At 40.2% G+C, this 19,837-nt stretch overlaps 2 protein-coding genes and 1 gene segment (V, D, J or C); 1 reads left to right on the top strand and 2 right to left on the bottom strand.

The window, feature by feature from the left end:
• Positions 1-2,433: 2,433 nt before the first annotated feature.
• The window catches only part of LOC128374361 (immunoglobulin lambda-1 light chain-like), a 168,882-nt gene continuing 151,478 nt past the window's right edge, over positions 2,434-19,837 (bottom strand). Inside the window, exons 3-4 of the mRNA XM_053334655.1 lie at positions 3,574-3,611; positions 2,434-2,765 (exon numbers count right to left, since the gene is read on the bottom strand). Coding sequence (XP_053190630.1) covers positions 2,434-2,765; positions 3,574-3,611 — 370 coding nt within the window. The remainder of the gene's footprint in view (positions 2,766-3,573; positions 3,612-19,837) is intronic.
• On the top strand, positions 4,111-19,763 carry LOC128374399 (immunoglobulin kappa light chain-like). The gene is made up of 4 exons (XM_053334665.1): positions 4,111-4,202; positions 4,310-4,631; positions 9,724-9,758; positions 19,423-19,763. The coding sequence occupies exons 1-4, from the start codon at positions 4,112-4,114 to the stop codon at positions 19,761-19,763; spliced, it is 789 nt and encodes a 262-aa protein (XP_053190640.1). The 5' UTR covers position 4,111.
• LOC128374377 (immunoglobulin kappa variable 2-28-like) lies at positions 14,910-15,497 on the bottom strand. The segment is given in 2 exon segments: positions 14,910-15,229; positions 15,446-15,497. Coding segments are annotated over 2 exon segments (372 nt in total).

Genomic DNA, 19,837 nt, shown 5'->3' with positions numbered 1-19,837 from the left:
CTTGTTGTTAGTGAACTGTCTGGTTGTGTTCCCAGTTGAAGAATTCTGAAGCAAGAATTTAAATGGGTTTGTAATTGTTTTTCCTGTTTTGTGATGATCCCTCCAAAATGTAGACTTGGCGCAACACATTTTTACATTAAATACAAATTTTCATTGATGTTTACTGTTCACAAAATGATTCAAAATGATTCAAATCAGACTTGTGATGTAACCAGTGAATCCATTGACACCAATCCGTTTTTTCCACTAGGGGGCAGCCCATTCACACAGATCAAACCTGCAGATCAGTCTCATGAGTATAAAACCAGGAACTGCTTCAGAGAAAACTCACTTTGTCGACAGTGATCTATAAGACTTCAGACTGGCTTTGAATTTAATCTGAGTTTACAGCAACAACTTTTTAAAGAATGAGTCAGGTGTTTATATTTCTTCCCGCCCAGAATCATCTAATGAAGACGTGAATAACAAAAACAAAAAATACATAATTATTTTTGGGTTGATTTTGTTTTTATGAATGCAAAATTTCCTAAATGTACCTATTAATAGATGTAGGTGTTTATGAATGTATTTGTCGGTTGCTTTAACTCTAATGTATGAACAGATAATGACTAACACATGGTTAAACACATTACACGTTATACTATAAAACGTTAGAATTGTTGATGACTTCTTTACACGAATAAACAATTGAAATTAAAATGTCTTTCAGTATGTTCGTAACTAGAATTTATTAAATGATACGATAATGATACTTCTCATTCATGCTAAATAAAATTATTTAGGGTCAAGTATCATGGAGGGTTTAGATTAGTGATCTGGGTGTTTTAATGCTTAACTGAAATTATTTCTGAGAGAGAGAGAGAGAGAGAGAGAGAGAGAGAGAGAGAGAGAGAGAGAGAGAGAGAGAGTGTACGTGTGTGTGTTCAGTTTCTGTTCAGTCTGACTGAGGGAGGTTTTTGTACGACGCTTTTTCACTGTGTGATCACATGCTGACTGTTGATTTCATGATAACTCTGAAAGTAATAAACTGCTGCGTCTTCAGCCTGAACTCTACTGATGGTCAGAGTGAAGTCAGAGTTTGATCCACTGCCTGAAAAACGATCTGGAATCCCTGATGCTCGAGTGGTAGCATAATAAGTAAGCAATTTAGGAGTTTTTCCATCTTTCTGTTGGTACCAGGCTAAACGGTACCTACTTTCAATTCTCTGCCTGACTAAAGCGTCGTAGCTGCTCCAAGCATAAACATCCTGACTGGTCTTACAGCTGATGGTTGCAGATCCTCTCAGATCAGCTCTCACTGCTGCAGGCTGAGTCACTGTGTACTGGCCTCTGGACTCTGAGGATACAGAGACAAAAACATAAAGCAGCATCATGGTTTTGTGGGCTTCATTTCAGAGGGACCAGGACTGGAATCTGTCATCCGGATGTCTACAGGCCCAGATTACCTGTGAGACCAGAAAGCACAGACAACTCCGGGGAAGAAGTTTAGCTTATTGAATGCATTAATAGAACATGAATGTTAATGGATATAGATGGATGGATAGAGAGAGAGAGGGAGGAGGAGAGAGGATAGATGGATGGATTGAGAGAGAGAGGGAGGAGGAGAGAGGAGCCCAGCGCATCATGGGAGTTTATTCAGATATTCTTTAAAATGAGCGAGTAAGCTCAGTGTTAACACAGAGTGAGATTCTTTTGAAAAAAAAAGACGATCACATTAGGGTCAATGGGGATCGAGACATGTATTGCTGCCGGTTTTACGGTTTGGCCGTGAGCTCGAGTTAAACATAAAAATGAAGGTTATTTTTTCCTACTTCTCTCACTCAAGCTAACTGCCACTTCCACTCTAACTTTGAAGAAAAAGTGATTTCCACTCCTCGTTTGACGGCTCATAGTTTGAAAAGTTCAGATATATTCAGAAGGTTTTACTTTTCTCACAATGTCAAAACAACAAATTAAATAAAAACATGTTAAAACTGAAATTAGAATATTTAGAAGAAGCAGATCACCCTCATGTCACTTTAGAAATCTGTAATATGAACTGAAACACGCTCAAGTCTGACAGATGTGTTTTATTGTTTAATGTTCAGCATACTGGTATATAGACAAACAGCAGACAGATGTGAAGGACACCATGTGTTACCCGACTGCCTAGTATGTCCATTTATATTGAGGAGAGATCAGTTTTTATACATTTAATGGAAACACTGCTATCATTAAGAGAGATTAATATGATCATTATAATAATAATAAAGCTGCAAATATCATTGATTTGATGAACACGTCTTTATTTTGTTTGAAACATTAAAATCAACAAGCAAGAAACATCATTACTGCAACATTTAAAGAGACAGAGGGAGAAAAAAGCAGAGTAGCAGAGATCAGAGTGAGAGCAGTAGCAGAGTAAAACCAGTAGCAGAGTCCCAGTGAGTCAGGTCAGGACTGGGAACACTGGTCTCTCCTCAGTGTCTCTGAGAGTGGAGTCTGGGAGCCCTGGGTGGCCTCACAGGTCACAGAGCCCACCTTCCCCCACTGGTCTGCAGTGAGCCTCAGGGTGCTGCTCCAGCTGTAGCGGCCGTCCTCCTGCAGCACCCCGGGGCTCCTGCTCTGCTCCCAGCCGCTGCTGCTGCTGCTGCTGCCGTCCACCTTCCAGGCCAGACTCCAGTCTGAGGGGAAGCCCTTGTTGGCCAGACACGTGAGCGTGGCCTTCCCCTGCTGCAGCTCCTGGCTGGAGGGGGGCAGCACCGTCAGGGTGGGACGGACATCACCTAGGAGACACCAATCACATTAGAGGACAGGGACCACACAGCTGTCAAACACCAGACACTTGGACACCTTTACTGTGTGAGAGTGGATTTTCCCCTTTAAGGAGTTTGTGTCAGATGGTTTTTCTGCTCCACCAGTCACTCACTCACACATTGTTTCACTTCCCTTTAAGAAACCTCTCATGCAGATCAGCACAGAAAGAATCATCGTACAGTTTGACCTGAAATATATCAAACTACACTGCAAATAAAACTACAAGATTTCATAACTTTCTCATCAAAATCATCACAAATGTTAACAAAGCATTACATTACAACACTCACTGGAAACATAACCAAACACAGAAGATGAACTGACCACCAGCTGATTTCAAACATCACTTAGCAAACTGTTCAAATGACTTCAAACTACATTTGAAACAATACAGAGATCAGAAATTTGGCACATTTTCAAACACCCATTGTTATCATCACTCTGCTTCATTTCATTTCAACAAATTATATTCCAATCAATGGTAAAAAACTGAATCTTAAAATGTAAAATGATTGTTAGAAAATCACTTTAAAATGCATCTAAATCTTCATCTTTTCTACATGTCAAGTTATTAAATGTCAGTATGACAGGAATGTGTAAAGCAAAGTTTAGTGAAGCTGCTCTGAGTTATCCTCCATGGTAAAGAAGGAGAAATACAACATCAATACTGAAAGTGCTCTTAATAAAAATGATGTTTTTATCTACTGTAAGCATTCAAAAGCTTCATTCAAAACACTATTTTACAATATTGTATTTATCATTTGAGCAGAAACTTACTTCCAACATCCAGTCTGGTTCCTCCACCGAACGTGTACCACAGTGATACAAACTCATTGAGCCGTCGTACAAAAACCTCTCACTGTAGAGAGACACGGCTCTCTGACTTTGACACAAACAAACTCACTAAAATTAGACTCTTGTTTGGAACATTTTTAACGTCATTTCACAACTGACAACAACACAGTGATACACATTTCATATATATGTCATTTTATTTAAAATATGTTCATTTTTATTGAATTCATATCAAGTGTTTGTGGTAATACATTTAAATAGAACAAATTACATTCTGCTGTCAATACACATGAATCCCAAACCACCTTAAAATGATCAGTGACACATTATGAATCAATACTGTGATAAGTTGATTGATCCATTGATTAAACAGCATCATCAGAGTAATCCAAGTCCCTGTTGGAGTCAGTCAGAGCATTTCCATAGAGAGCCACTTTGCATCAGCAGCACCATGCTCCAGTGCTCTGGGAGAGTTTATAGTCCTGAGAGTTGAACACTGGATGACTGACAGCTGTGCTTCATGACAACAGAAGCCACAGAAATCCTCCTCATCAAAAACATGACTTTGATCTCCGTCCTCATCTGGACTCTCCTCTGCTGCTGCTTCACAGGTAAAGTCCAGAGAATCAAACTCCTCTCCTCTATGAACATCCGTCCCTCTGAAATGAAGCCCACAAAACCATGATGATGCTTTATGTTTTTGTCTCTGTATCCTCAGAGTCCAGAGGCCAGATCACAGTGACTCAGCCTGCAGCAGTGAGAGCTGATCTGAGAAGATCTGCAACCATCAGCTGTAAGACCAGTCAGGATGTTTATACTTGGAGCAGCTACCACGCTTTAGCCTGGTATCAACAGAGAGATGGAGAAACTCCTAAACTTCTCATTTACGCTGCTAACAATCGACAATCAGGGATTCCAGATCGTTTTTCAGGCAGTGGATCAAACTCTGACTTCACTCTGACCATCAGTGGAGTTCAGGCTGAAGATGCAGCAGTTTATTACTGTCAGAGTTTTCACTATCCCAACAGTCAGTTTGTGTTCACACAGTGAAAAAGCGTCGTACAAAAACCTCCCTCAGTCAGACTGAACAGAAACTGAACTGACTGCTGCAGCTGGAAGCTACTGCAGAGACTGATACAGTTCACTGAACACACACACACACACACACACACACACACACACACACACACACACACAGACGATAACATGATGAAATTATTTAGTCATATTGAATTAATCATAAAATCAGTGAAAACATGTATTTCATCATTAATTATATTTCAATCATATGAAATGTGATGTGAAGTTTTATATTTATAACATCAGGTTCTTTAAATCTTGAATGAAACTTGTGCATCAAAGCGTCTCCACAGCTCAGCAGGTGATTGACAGTTCTGTGTAGACTCTACCTGTTAGCTGTTCTAGCTGTGTTCACTTTCTCTCATATTCACTTTGTTATACAGAGCAGTAACAACGCTGCTGAAGACAAAGTTTGGACTGGCAGTAGTGGATCTGTTAGAGGAGGATAATATCATTGTTGCAGCATTAATGAAAAGAAAAGGATCCAGTGGAAGAGCAGATATTCAGTGAGACCACTGAACATGAGGAAGCAGCTGCACACTGATCAAAGCTCTTGTGGCGTCTCCAGTTTGTGAATCGCAGCTACATGAAGATTATTGTTTGAAAGAATTGCACATTAGTGACTTTATGATCCTCTGAGCTCCAACAGATGTAAATACAGACTCTCAGACACAGAGGTATAAATCAGCCTTTTATTATTCATCAACACATCAATACAGCATTACACCAGTCAATCCCACAATCTGTCTACTAGCTTCCTGTCTCTGCTCCTCCATCCACGTGCTGTAATACAGAACAATACAGTACAGAGCAGGACAGAGAGGACACATGTGAAGAGCACACACTCACTGCTTCTGTTCAAATGTTCTCACTTCATCTTTCACTTTAACTTTTCCATCTTTAAACATCATGAAAAAGTCCAGAGTAACAAACATTTAACACATTTATTAACAAAATAACCAACAACTTCTAACAAAAACTGGACAAAAAGAAGGAAAGACACCCAGACCAGTCCACAAAGGGATGAAGGATCTGGGCTGTCCTCTACTCATAGAAACTAAATGGACTACCAGACCCACCAAACACACAGAACTAACAAAGATAAGTAGAAGAGAGTGTGAGCCAAATGTCTCTCCCTCTATATCGGTCCTCCCTCAATCAGACTGGATCAGGACCTGGGAGAAAACACACAACATTATAAATGGAAATTCATGTTATACAAATCCCGTCCAGCAGGGGGCAGTATGTAATAGTGATATGAAATGATAAAATCCCTCTGAACTTCTCTACAGATAAATTCAGTGTGTGAAGACTCATTTAACACAGTAACATGTGACAGCAGATATTAGTAAAACAATATGTTTGGACACATTATTTGATGAATAGATCTTTATCGTTTACAGCAAGCAAAAAAAAATTAACACTTGAAAATGTGATGATTCTGTTAATCAGTCAGAGCATTTCCATAGAGAGCCACTTTGCATCAGCAGCACCATGCTCCAGTGCTCTGGGAGAGTTTATAGTCCTGAGAGTTGAACACTGGATGACTGACAGCTGTGCTTCATGACAACAGAAGCCACAGAAATCCTCCTCATCAAAAACATGACTTTGATCTCCGTCCTCATCTGGACTCTCCTCTGCTGCTGCTTCACAGGTAAAGTCCAGAGAATCAAACTCCTCTCCTCTATGAACATCCGTCCCTCTGAAATGAAGCCCACAAAACCATGATGCTGCTTTATGTTTTTGTCTCTGTATCCTCAGAGTCCAGAGGCCAGTACACAGTGACTCAGCCTGCAGCAGTGACAGCTGATCTGAGAGGATCTGCAACCATCAGCTGTAAGACCAGTCAGGATGTTTTTTATTATAGTAGCTATGGCCACTATTTAGCCTGGTACCAACAGAGAGATGGAGAAACTCCTAAACTTCTCATTAAGTATGCTAACAGTCGAGCATCAGTTATTCCAGATCGTTTTTCAGGCAGTGGATCAAAGTCTGACTTCACTCTGACCATCAGTAGAGTTCAGGCTGAAGATGCAGCAGTTTATTACTGTCAGAGTGGCCACAGTGGACCAGTGTTCACACAGTGAAAAAGCGTCGTACAAAAACCTTCCTCAGTCAGACTGAACAGAAACTGAACTGACTGCTGCAGCTGGAAGCTACTGCAGAGACTGATACAGTTCACTGAACACACACACACACACACACACACACACACACACACACACACACACACACACACACACACACACACACACACACACAGATGATATATAATGTTCATAGTGTCTCTATCAGTTTTCCTCCCACCTCAACAACCTGAAAGTTTCCTCAGATAAAGAGAACAGTTCCAGTGAAGAATCCCAGTCAGACCATTAAAACCACAGCATCATCTATCAGAGTCAGCTCCACTGATGTCCACACACACAACTAACTCACTATATATGAAACATGAATGTCAGGATTGAGTGAAAAAAGACTTAGAACATTGGCACTGAATGAACTATTACTCTCCCTCTTTGTCTGAATTAGTCTCATTAAGATGAATATTCTGTGTCCCTTGCAGATGTTTCTTCTGCACCTATCTAGGAACATCAACCAGGATATAGGAAAGCATTGTCTAAATGTATTTGGCATGTTAAAAAACCTAGACAGAGACTCAAAGCATTACATTTACATACAGATATATAGGTGGTCTTACTTTGTCTATTTTGGTATTCTATCACTGAGTTTGTCATGCACATCATTTCTGGCTAAGATTACACAGCTATTAAGAGAGACACTTGTATTGACTCCTGGGCTTAAGCCACACTCTCTATTGAGTCTGATCACTTATGACACAAAAAAGATGAACTGAGCAGTAAAGCATCACCCTGTTATATATGACAGTATCAGAGTCTGGCATGACATGACTGAACATCTAGGAAGGAGAAGTGTGAAGTCGTCACTGTCTCCTTTTGTCCAGCATCTAACGGAGATGTTTAATATTCCCAAGCAACACTACTGCAGATGAAACATTTAATATCTTCCCAGGTTAGGAATAATTCCAATTTTTCAATAAAACACAACTGTACTCGTTTATTTTCACTCAACTTTCACAGTCAAGGTTTGTAATCTGCCCGTGAATGTCTTGATTTGTGTTTAAAACTTTTCAACATCATCATTCATTCAATATTTAATCCTGATTATAAAATGCATACCACAACCTATTAACACTTAATATGATCAAGCATAACACATTGTTATTCTACTTATTCCATGATAGATAATTGATTATCACCATAATGTAAGCATAACATCAGTGTAACACTTTCTCACATTAAGTAAACCTTCTCATACCAACATTTGTGTTTATGAAAGGAGAAATTATAATCACAGTTCTTCACATACACATTTATCTGTGATCGCTGTAATAACTGTTACAATGGAGGTTTCTTTAGGTAATTGATACTGATATAAGTAATTGGTATTGTTTAAACTATACTATTTACTAAGATGTTCTTGTTTAAGTTTTTAACACTAATTTTCTCACTTTCATGCTCTGTGTGGTTTCAGGAGACACAGGGGGGGGGGGGGAGTCAGGAATGTGTCTTTTGGTTTATGATCATGGTCTGTGTGACTCTAATCTGATGGAAGAAGTCTCTCCGAAGAGTTATGACGTCCGAAGGAAACACCAAAATCTGTCTATCGTTACTTTTATGTAGTTCTTGTCACTCTTGGTTGCTCCATGGAATGTTAATGGATCTGTGTTTGTCCAAGAGAGAGACCCTGTCAGTCTCTATATCAAACCTGGTCCAATATACTCATCTGAGGGTCAAAGGTGACTCTGACCAGATGATGTTCTGAGCCGTACTGATGCTGTGTCCGCTACGTGTGTGTGTGTGTGTGTGTGTGTGTGTGTGTGTGTGTGTGTGTGTGTGTGTTCAGTGAACTGTATCAGTCTCTGCAGTAGCTTCCAGCTGCAGCAGTCAGTTCAGTTTCTGTTCAGTCTGACTGAGGGAGGTTTTTGTACGACGCTTTTTCACTGTGTGAACACATACTGACTGTTGATTTCATGATAACTCTGACAGTAATAAACTGCTGCATCTTCAGCCTGAACTCCACTGATGGTCAGAGTGAAGTCAGAGTTTGATCCACTACCTGAAAAACGATCTGGAATCCCTGATTCTAACTGGTCAGCAAGATAAATGAGAAGTTTAGGAGCTTCTCCAGCTCTCTGTTGGTACCAGGACAGATAGTATTTTGAACCATATAAGTGAGTAACTTGTCTATTAACTTTACAGTCAATAGAGGCAGTTTGACCGAGCTGCACTGATTTGGCTGCTGGCTGAGTCACAACAACATTTTGTCCAACAGACCCTGAGGAGAGAGAAGAAACACTGGACGTGAGATCGTGAGGTGAAACTCAGCTACACACCAAATGATTTTCACAAGACAGAAACATGATTTTCCTCACCCTGAGTGAAGCAGAGGAGAGTCCAGATGAGGACGGAGATCAAAGTCATGTTTTTGATGAGGAGGATTTCTGTGGCTTCTGTTGTCATGAAGGACAGCTGTCAGTCATCCAGTGTTCAACTCTCAGGACTATAAACTCTCCCAGAGCACTGGAGCATGGTGCTGCTGATGCAAAGTGGCTCTCTATGGAAATGCTCTGACTGACTCCAACAGGGACTTGGATTACTCTGATGATGCTGTTTAATCAATGGATCAATCAACTTATCACAGTATTGATTCATAATGTGTCACTGATCATTTTATGTAGATTTGCTTTGATGACAGCAGACACATTTTCTTTCAGTACATCTTCTGTCTGATTTAATTTAATATTTAAAGGATCAATTTTACTTTCTGACAAATTTAACAATATATATGTAAACATGTGATTAACTGTTAAAAATTGTGACACTTTTTAATTGGATATCATATAAAATAAATAGTGTTTTTAAAGCAGGAACTGTTTTAGTAGAGTTTGTTTGTGTCAAAGTCAGAGAGCCGTGTCTCTCTACAGTGAGAGGTTTTTGTACGACGGCTCAATGAGTTTGTATCACTGTGGTACACGTTCGGTGGAGGAACCAGACTGGAAGTTAACTGTAAGTACATTTAACTTCTAAATCATCTCAGATTCATCATTTATTATGTTTCCAGTCAATAAATTCAGGCTTTACTTCAATATATTGAATTGTAGTTTTATAAATGTAATATTTGTGCAGTGATCACTACAGGCTTCACTGTAATACAGATAAAAATACATCAGATGAAAAAAGTTTTTAGTTACACAGAAATGATAATTCAGACAGTTTCTACATTCTTATTATTTATATTGTTCTTTAAAAGTACAGCTGCTTATTGAAGACAATAACTGGACTCATAATTGTGTCCTTATTATCTGGAAACATTTCATGTGTTTTACTCAGTCTTCCTCTCAGATTCATGAATTTAATGATCATTATTATTCTCACTATAGACAATGAATACCATAATATCTCTTGAGCTCATTTAAACACATGCTTATTTAGAAGGATTCATTTTCCAGCACTTCAAATATGAGTCAGTAGTACAGTCTGTCTGTGTTGATGGTTCAGTATTGATAAATGTGTAAATGAGGAGAAAAAACTCATTTCAAACTCACACATGCTCAAGTAAAAGTGTTTCATTCTTTCTGTAATACATAACATGAAATGGTTTAACACTGATGTTTAAGTGTGTTACTGAAACTAAAGTAGGACTTTTCAGTTTGAAACTTTTTATCTTTAGTACTGAAACCTGTCTGTTGCCATGGTTCATCAGTGATGCCTGTCTGTTGCCATGGTTACTGAGCTCAGAGAGGGAAGTGAAACAGCCAAGACCAGTTTGATCCAATGTGAGAAAGAGCAACAGAACCAGCAGCCTCCTCTGCTGCAACCAACAGGGTGGAGTTTATTTTCTCTTTGTATGAACTTTCTTCATGTTGTCTCTCTGTCTCCTCCTCCAGTGGGTCGAGTCGCCCCCACCCTGACGGTGCTGCCCCCCTCCAGCCAGGAGCTGCAGCAGGGGAAGGCCACGCTCACGTGTCTGGCCAACAAGGGCTTCCCCTCAGACTGGAGTCTGGCCTGGAAGGTGGACGGCAGCAGCAGCAGCAGCTGGGAGCAGAGCAGGAGCCCCGGGGTGCTGCAGGAGGACGGCCACTACAGGTGGAGCAGCACCCTGAGGCTCACTGCAGACCAGTGGGGGAAGGTGGGCTCTGTGACCTGTGAGGCCACCCAGGGCTCCCAGACTCCACTCTCAGAGACACTGAGGAGAGACCAGTGTTCCCAGTCCTGACCTGACTCACTGGGACTCTGCTACTGGTTTTACTCTGCTACTGCTCTCACTCTGATCTCTGCTACTCTGCTTTTTTCTCCCTCTGTCTCTTTAAATGTTGCAGTAATGATGTTTCTTGCTTGTTGATTTTAATGTTTCAAGAAAATAAAGACGTGTTCATCAAATCAATGATATTTGCAGCTTTATTATTATTATAATGATCATATTAATCTCTCTTAATGATAGAAGTGTTTCAATTAAATGTACAAAAACTGATCTCTCCTCAATATAAATGAACATACCAGGCAGTCGGGTAACACATGGTGTCCTTCACATCTGTCTGCTGTTTGTCTATATACCAGTATGCTGAACATTAAACAATAAAACACATCTGTCAGACTTGAGCGTGTTTCAGTTCATATTACAGATTTCTAAAGTGACATGAGGGTGATCTGCTTCTTCTAAATATTCTAATATCAGTTTTAACATGTTTTTATTTAATTTGTTGTTTTGACATTGTGAGAAAAGTAAAACCTGAATATATCTGAACTTTTCAAACTATGAGCCGTCAAACGAGGAGTGGAAATCACTTTTTCTTCAAAGTTAGAGTGGAAGCGGCAGTTAGCTAGAGTGAGAGAAGCAGTAAAAAACAACCTTCATTTTTATTTTTAACTCGAGCTCACGGCCAAACCGTAAAAAGGAGACAAATCATTTTTCGCCTAAATGTAGACATAGGTGTTGGGATTCATAAAATGTGACGTTGACAGGCGGGGTCTGCACAAAATTTAAATGGGGGGGCCAAGACCAGCAGCAATACCTGTCTCGCTCCCCATTGACCCTAATGTAATCAGCTTTTTTCCCCAAAAGAATCTCACTCTGTGTTCACACTGAGCTTATTCGCTCATTTTAAGGAATATGTGAATGAAATAAACACTGTCAGAATCTGCCGGCTTCTGTGTCTCTCACGGTGTTTTCAGTTTTTGGACAGGATTTACGGTTTTCTCACAGTTTGAAATTGTTCGGGACCTTGTCAGAAGCCAAATTCTGGGGCCATTTTTAGAATTTCCAAGCAGATTCTCACACATCACCGTAGCAACCGTAGAACCTTAGCTGCCCTTAGCAACCATAGGGCCTTAGCAACCTGTCGCTGGGCAGAAACTGAGCTACTTGTTTGTGATTGGCTAATTCCTGTCTGTCTGTTTTGCCAGTTAACTGAGCTAATTCATTTGAATGGAGATTAATTCATGTTTACTGAGGACACAATACATAGTGTTATTGTTTTGTATTGTAGTTATATGATTTGTGGTGTATAAAAAGATTCAACATTTATCAATAGAAGATGAACAAAATGTACATAATTATAATGAGTAATATGATTTCATACAACTAAGCCATTTAAAATAAAAAAGTATAATAAAATCTACTCTCTCAATGATAAGATTTACTTAATAATTTTATAACAGTGATGTTCCTGTCTGTGAAAAATAAAGTATATTTTACTTAATTAGTTTGACTGAATATTATTTATGCTTAAATATGATTAATGTTTACTTAATGTTTTCAGGGATGTTAAGTTGAGAATAAAGTACATTACACTTGACACTGACTAGTAAGATGTACTTAACAGTCTAAACCAGAATATGATCAGGGTGAATTTTGAACACTGGAAGTAAATCGTGTACTCGTCCCGGCAGCAGCCCCGTGGCTCTCAACATTTCCCTGGAATTTTCTAGCTGTTTCTACAATGCTGATACTTTATAGATGTCACATTAAACCTGGAGCTTTAAAGCTTTTCATTCATCATAAACTACAACATGGTGACATTAATATTATGACAGTGTTATTCTCATTATACATGCTCCCTCTTGGACAGATCATTGAGAAGCATGGTGTTTCTTTTCATTGGTATGCTGATGATACACAGTTGTACCTACCTGTGAAACCCACTGAGCCTGGAACTCTGACTTCTCTTATTGACTGCCTTCATCACCTGAAACATTTGGATGGCAAACTATTTCCTACAACTGAACTCGGATAAGACTGAGATCATTGTCATTGGGTCCCAGCATGTGAGAGAACAAATCCTGCCATCTGCTGGTGACCTTTCAAACAACATCAAGACTGTTGCAGGAAATCTTGGTGTGTGGTTTGATACCAATTTAAACTTTGAGCAGCACACCACAAAGCTTGTGCAATCCTGTTTTTACCATTTAATAAACATCACTAATAAAACCTGAAAATGCTGTCTCATAAATCATGTTTTAACTTTTATTACACTACCCTAACTCAGTTCTTAGACCGCTTCTGTTCAGTCTATATATGCTGCCCTTCGGTCTAATTCTGCAGAACTCTAATGTAGACTATCACAGTTATGCAGATGACACACAGATATACCTAGCACTGTCCCCAGATGACTACAGTCCAATACAGTCATTGTGTCACTGTTTAGAGCAAGTCACTAATTGGATGAACCAAAATTTCCTTCAATTAAATCAGGACAAAACTGAGGTCATTGTTTTTGGCAATAAAGAGAAGAGGATTGCTGTCAGTAAACATCTCGAGTCACTCTCTCTAAAAACTACGGACCAAGTCTGAAACCTTGGCGTGCCGATAGACTCAGATCTGACTTTCAGCAGTCACATCAAATCAATCACCAAAACAGCCTTCTATCAGCTTAACATATCCAGAGTGAAGGGTTTTATGTCTCAAACAGACCAGGAGAAGTTGATTCATGCTTTCATCTCAAGTAGACTCGACTACTGTAACGGTCTTCTGACTGGACTCCCACAAAAAAGCATTAAACAGCTGCAGCTCATTCAGAACGCTGGAGCTCGAGTTTTGACCAGAACAAAGAGATCAGAGCACATTACTCCAGTTCTAAAGTCTTTACACTGGCTCCCAGTCAGTTCTCAAGTCTTTACACTGGCTCCCAGTCAGTTCTAAAGTCTTTACACTGGCTCCCAGTCAGTTCTAAAGTCTTTACACTGGCTCCCAGTCAGTTCTAAAGTCTTTACACTGGCTCCCAGTCAGTTCTAAAGTCTTTACACTGGCTCCCAGTCAGTTCTAAAGTCTTTACATTGGCTCCCAGTCAGTTCTAAAGTCTTTACACTGTCTCCCAGTCAGCTCTAAAGTCTTTACACTGGCTCCCAGTCAGTTCTAAAGTCTTTACACTGGCTCCCAGTCAGTTCTAAAGTCTTTACACTGTCTCCCAGTCAGCTCTAAAGTCTTTACACTGGCTCCCAGTCAGTTCTAAAGTCTTTACACTGGCTCCTAGTCAACTATAGAATAGATTTTAAAGTTCTGCTACTGGTCTACAAATCACTGAATGGTTTAGGTCCAGAATACATGAATGACATGTTAGTAGAATATAAACCCAGTAGAGCTCTGAGATCTACTGACTCAGGTCAGATAGTTGAGTCCAGAGTTCAAACTAAACATGGTGAAGCAGCTTTTACACAACTGGAACAAACTAACAGCAGAACTGAAATCATTTTTAAATCCAGGTTAAAAACTCTTCTCTTCTCCTGTGCTTATGATTGAGCTCTTTTAAAGCACTTTACATTTTAATCTTTCATTTGCACTCTATGTCCTTTTAATAATTTTAAAGCAAGTCATTATTTTAATCTGCAACCTTATATTTAATTCTGTATTTTCTTCTAGTCTTTCTATTTTACTGTACTTTGTATTTATTTATTTTTATTAATGATGTGGGGGGGGGGGGGTAATTTATTTTTATTTTTGAAATTATATTTTTTAAGTTTTTTGTTTCCAATTCTTACTGTTAAATGTTTTTATGTAAAGCACATTGAGTTGCCATTGGGTATGAAATGCAATATATAAATAATGCTGCTTTGCCTTAACTTATGTCTTTTAGGTCAAACCTCTGTTGTTTTGGTCTGAGTGCAGCTGTTGAGTCAGATCAGTTCCTCTCCAGCTGAGGGAGGTTTTTGTACGACGTTGTATCACTGTGTGAGCGGTGCGTTAAGACTCTGCTGACAGTAGTAAACTCCTGAATCTTCAGCCTGAACTCCTCTGATGGTCAGAGTGAAGTCAGTGTTTGATCTACTTCCACTAAAACGATCTGAAACTCCAGACTGACGGCCTGTAGCTCTATAAATCAGGAGTTTAGGAGCTTTTCCAGATTTCTGAAGGTACCAGTGGAGCCAGCTGATATCATTCCTGTGAACACTTGAACTGGTTTTGCATTTGATGGAGACAGTCTCTCCTGGAGTAAAAGACTGAGATCCAGGAGACTGAGTAAGAATGATTTCTCCTGAAGAACCTGGAAAACATGAAAAAGAGGAGAAGGCTTATTGAGACAAATCCAGCTTGGAGAAAGATGATCAACATGAAAACAGAAGAGTATCATTTCTTTAACATGGAGAATAGATGGAAGAAGGTAAATGCTGCTTGTTTCAGTGTTTCTCCATCACAGCAGAACATCATTGTGGTGAACCTGGTTGCATCCTGAAGCCAAGTTTTCAGCAGAGAGTCTCACCCTGAACAAGGAGCCCCAGGGTGCCCAGCAGTAGAGTCAGTGACATCATCATTGTGCTGGCGGCGTGTCAGTGGCTCTGAAAGGTCTGGACAGCCACTGATCAACACTGGCCTCTTAACGGCTGGGAGCAGAGAGGCAGGACAGATATGCAAACACACAGAGTCAGTCAACTGTAGCTGTCCTCAACATATCATGCTGTTTCCTCCTCACTGCTGGGACAACTCAACATTTACATCATCCTCATGTAGATTAACATAAAGCCTGAATGTGAAATTCTCATTACACTCACTCTTGTGTTCGGTCTTCCATGTTTATCAGTTATCAGAACTAAACTGGGATTGTTCCTCAGCTCTAAAAGGAGTGTGTTGTGTGTTGAGTCATTTATACTATCTGACAGCTAATATCTCAGTTTGTTTAAATCAGTACGGTAAGACACTATTAAAATTGGAAAGCCAATGTGTACATCCAGTTTGTTTTTGATACTTATGCGTGTGTTATGTACATAATTTCTTTCATGTTCATCAAGTCAGGAAGGGAGATGGGATTGTTGCTCACTAATGCCCAAAGTTTTTAGTGTACAGAGAACAGGAGAGGGGACTGAACACACCCCTGGGGGCCCCAGTGCTGACAGTCAGGGGTTTTTATGTTTTGTTGTTGCACTTAACCACCTGCACTCTCCCTGTTAAAAAGTCCAATATCCAGCGGCACAATGACTGATCAACACCCATATGAAGGAGCTTATCATGCAGTCTAGATGTCACAATCGTATTAAAAGCTCAACTGTAATCGATAAAAAGAAGTCTTGCATAGTTACCAGGACCCTCTAGATGTTGCAGAATACAATGTAAACACAGAGAAGCAGCATCATCAACAGACCTGTTAGCTCGGTATGCAAACTGATGTGGATCTAGAGTAATACTGGACAGATGGTTACAAACCAAGCGTTGGAATATTTTCATTATGACAGATGTTAAAGCCACAGGTCTATAATCATTCAGACAGCTTGGATTGGGTTTCATAGGCACAGGTACAATCACAGCAGATATAAAACATGTTGGAACCTTTTGCTGAGTTAGAGAGCAGTTGTAAATATCAGTTAAAACAGGAGCCAATTCATATGCACATTATTTAAGACTAGCAGATGACATTCAAGGCTAAACAGGGTCTTGCTCCAGAATACATGTCTGAACTGCTCGCCCCTTATGAACCAAATCACCATGTGAGATCCTCTGGTAAGGACCTCCTGGCTTTCCCAGATCAAGTTTGGTAACTAGGGCTGACTGAGACCTTGCTGTTAAGGCCCCCGACTCTGAAACGCCTCAGCAGAGGAACTCAGGAGCACCAGCTCAGTTGCAACATCCAAGTCTCTTATTAAAGCACATTTGTACAGACAGGCTTTTCCTGCCCTCAACCTCTAGTCTGCAGGTATTGATTTTATAACTTTGTACTTGGTCTCTGAGGGCTTTTTGTTGCTTGTTGTTTTGCCTTTATTTTCCCCATGATGCTCCTCTCTCCTCCTCCACTCTCTGTCTGTTCATATCCATTCATCATTAAAGCATTTCACTAACATTACTTCTTGTTGAGTTTGAGTTCAAACCTGAATATGTCCTTCTGCACAAAAACAGTTTGTTCATCACATCTTCAGTGTCCTGAGATTTCAGTTCAATCTGTGGACATTCATGTTTCATATATAGTGAGTTAGTTGTGTGTGTGGACATCAGTGGAGCTGACTCTGATAGATGTTGCTGTGGTTTTAATGGTCTGACTGGGATTCTACACTGGAACTGTTCTCTTTATCTGAGGAAACTTTCAGGTTGTTGAGGTGGGAGGAAAACTGATAGACACTATGAACATTATATATCATCTGTGTGTGTGTGTGTGTGTGTGTGTGTGTGTGTGTGTGTGTGTGTGTGTGTGTGTGTGTTCAGTGAACTGTATCAGTCTCTGCAGTAGCTTCCAGCTGCAGCAGTCAGTTCAGTTTCTGTTCAGTCTGACTGAGGGAGGTTTTTGTACGAGGCTTTTTCACTGTGTGAACACTGGTCCACTGTGACGACTCTGACAATAATAAACTGCTGCATCTTCAACCTGAACTCTACTGATGGTCAGAGTGAAGTCAGTTTGTGAGCCACTGCTTGAAAAACGATCTGGAATCCCGGATGCACGACCACTATCGTAGCTAATGAGGAGTTTAGGAGCTTCTCCGTCTTTCTGATGGTACCAGTTTAACATTTCTTTACCACTGCTACGTTCAACACTCACTTTTGGACTGACCCTACAGCTGATGGTTGCAGATCCTCTCAGATCAGCTCTCACTGCTGCAGGCTGAGTCACTGTGACCTGGCCTCTGGACTCTGAGGATACAGAGACAAAAACATAAAGCAGCATCATGGTTTTGTGGGCTTCATTTCAGAGGGACGGATGTTCATAGAGGAGAGGAGTTTGATTCTCTGGACTTTACCTGTGAAGCAGCAGCAGAGGAGAGTCCAGATGAGGACGGAGATCAAAGTCATGTTTTTGATGAGGAGGATTTCTGTGGCTTCTGTTGTCATGAAGGACAGCTGTCAGTCATCCAGTGTTCAACTCTCAGGACTATAAACTCTCCCAGAGCACTGGAGCATGGTGCTGCTGATGCAAAGTGGCTCTCTATGGAAATGCTCTGACTGACTCCAACAGGGACTTGGATTACTCTGATGATGCTGTTTAATCAATGGATCAATCAACTTATCACAGTATTGATTCATAATGTGTCACTGATCATTTTATGTAGATTTGCTTTGATGACAGCAGACACATTTTCTTTCAGTACATCTTCTGTCTGATTTAATTTAATATTTAAAGGATCAATTTTACTTTCTGACAAATTTAACAATATATATGTAAACATGTGATTAACTGTTATAAATGGTGGCACTTTTTAATTGGATGTCATATAAAATAAATAGTTTTTTTTAAAGCAGGAACTGTTTTAGTAGAGTTTGTTTGTGTCAAAGTCAGAGAGCCGTGTCTCTCTACAGTGAGAGGTTTTTGTACGACGGCTCAATGAGTTTGTATCACTGTGGTACACGTTCGGTGGAGGAACCAGACTGGAAGTTAACTGTAAGTACATTTAACTTCTAAATCATCTCAGATTCATCATTTATTATGTTTTCAGTCAATAAATTCAGGCTTTACTTCAATATGTTGGATTGTAGTTTTATAAATGTAATATTTGTGCAGTGATCACTACAGGCTTCACTGTAATACAGATAAAAATACATCAGATGAAAAAAGTCTTTAGTTACACAGAAATGATAATTCAGACAGTTTCTACATTCTTATTATTTATATTGTTCTTTAAAAGTACAGCTGCTTATTGAAGACAATAACTTGACTCATAATGGTGTCCTTATTATCTGGAAACATTTCATGTGTTTTACTCAGTCTTCCTCTCAGATTCATGAATTTAATGATCATTATTATTCTCACTATAGACAATGAATACCATAATATCTCTTGAGCTCATTTAAACACATGCTTATTTAGAAGGATTCATTTTCCAGCACTTCAAATATGAGTCAGTAGTGCAGTCTGTCTGTGTTGATGGTTCAGTATTGATAAATGTGTAAATGAGGAGAAAAAACTCATTTCAAACTCACACATGCTCAAGTAAAAGTGTTTCATTCTTTCTGTAATACATAACATGAAATGGTTTAACACTGATGTTTAAGTGTGTTACTGAAACTAAAGTAGGAGTTTTCAGTGTGAAACTTTTTATCTTTAGTACTGAAACCTGTCTGTTGCCATGGTTCATCAGTGATGCCTGTCTGTTGCCATGGTTACTGAGCTCAGAGAGGGAAGTGAAACAGCCAAGACCAGTTTGATCCAATGTGAGAAAGAGCAACAGAACCAGCAGCCTCCTCTGCTGCAACCAACAGGGTGGAGTTTATTTTCTCTTTGTATGAACTTTCTTCATGTTGTCTCTCTGTCTCCTCCTCCAGTGGGTCGAGTCGCCCCCACCCTGACGGTGCTGCCCCCCTCCAGCCAGGAGCTGCAGCAGGGGAAGGCCACGCTCACGTGTCTGGCCAACAAGGGCTTCCCCTCAGACTGGAGTCTGGCCTGGAAGGTGGACGGCAGCAGCAGCAGCAGCAGCAGCAGCAGCTGGGAGCAGAGCAGGAGCCCCGGGGTGCTGCAGAAGGACGGCCACTACAGGTGGAGCAGCACCCTGAGGCTCACTGCAGACCAGTGGGGGAAGGTGGGCTCTGTGACCTGTGAGGCCACCCAGGGCTCCCAGACTCCACTCTCAGAGACACTGAGGAGAGACCAGTGTTCCCAGTCCTGACCTGACTCACTGGGACTCTGCTACTGCTCTCACTCTGATCTCTGCTACTCTGCTTTTTTCTCCCTCTGTCTCTT

Source organism: Scomber japonicus, chromosome 15, assembly GCF_027409825.1.
Source record: "Scomber japonicus isolate fScoJap1 chromosome 15, fScoJap1.pri, whole genome shotgun sequence".
NCBI lineage: Eukaryota > Metazoa > Chordata > Actinopteri > Scombriformes > Scombridae > Scomber > Scomber japonicus.
This window is presented reverse-complemented; position numbering and strand designations above follow the sequence as displayed.

Bases quoted from the DNA above. Each gene is read 5' to 3' on its own strand.
- LOC128374399 (XM_053334665.1), top strand. From the start codon at position 4,112: ATGACAACAGAAGCCACAGAAATCCTCCTCATCAAAAACATGACTTTG. The intron at 4,632-9,723 runs CACACAGTGAAA...ATCACTGTGGTA, and splicing joins CCCAACAGTCAGTTTGTGTT to CACGTTCGGTGGAGGAACCA. The intron at 9,759-19,422 runs GTAAGTACATTT...CTCCTCCTCCAG, and splicing joins AACCAGACTGGAAGTTAACT to TGGGTCGAGTCGCCCCCACC.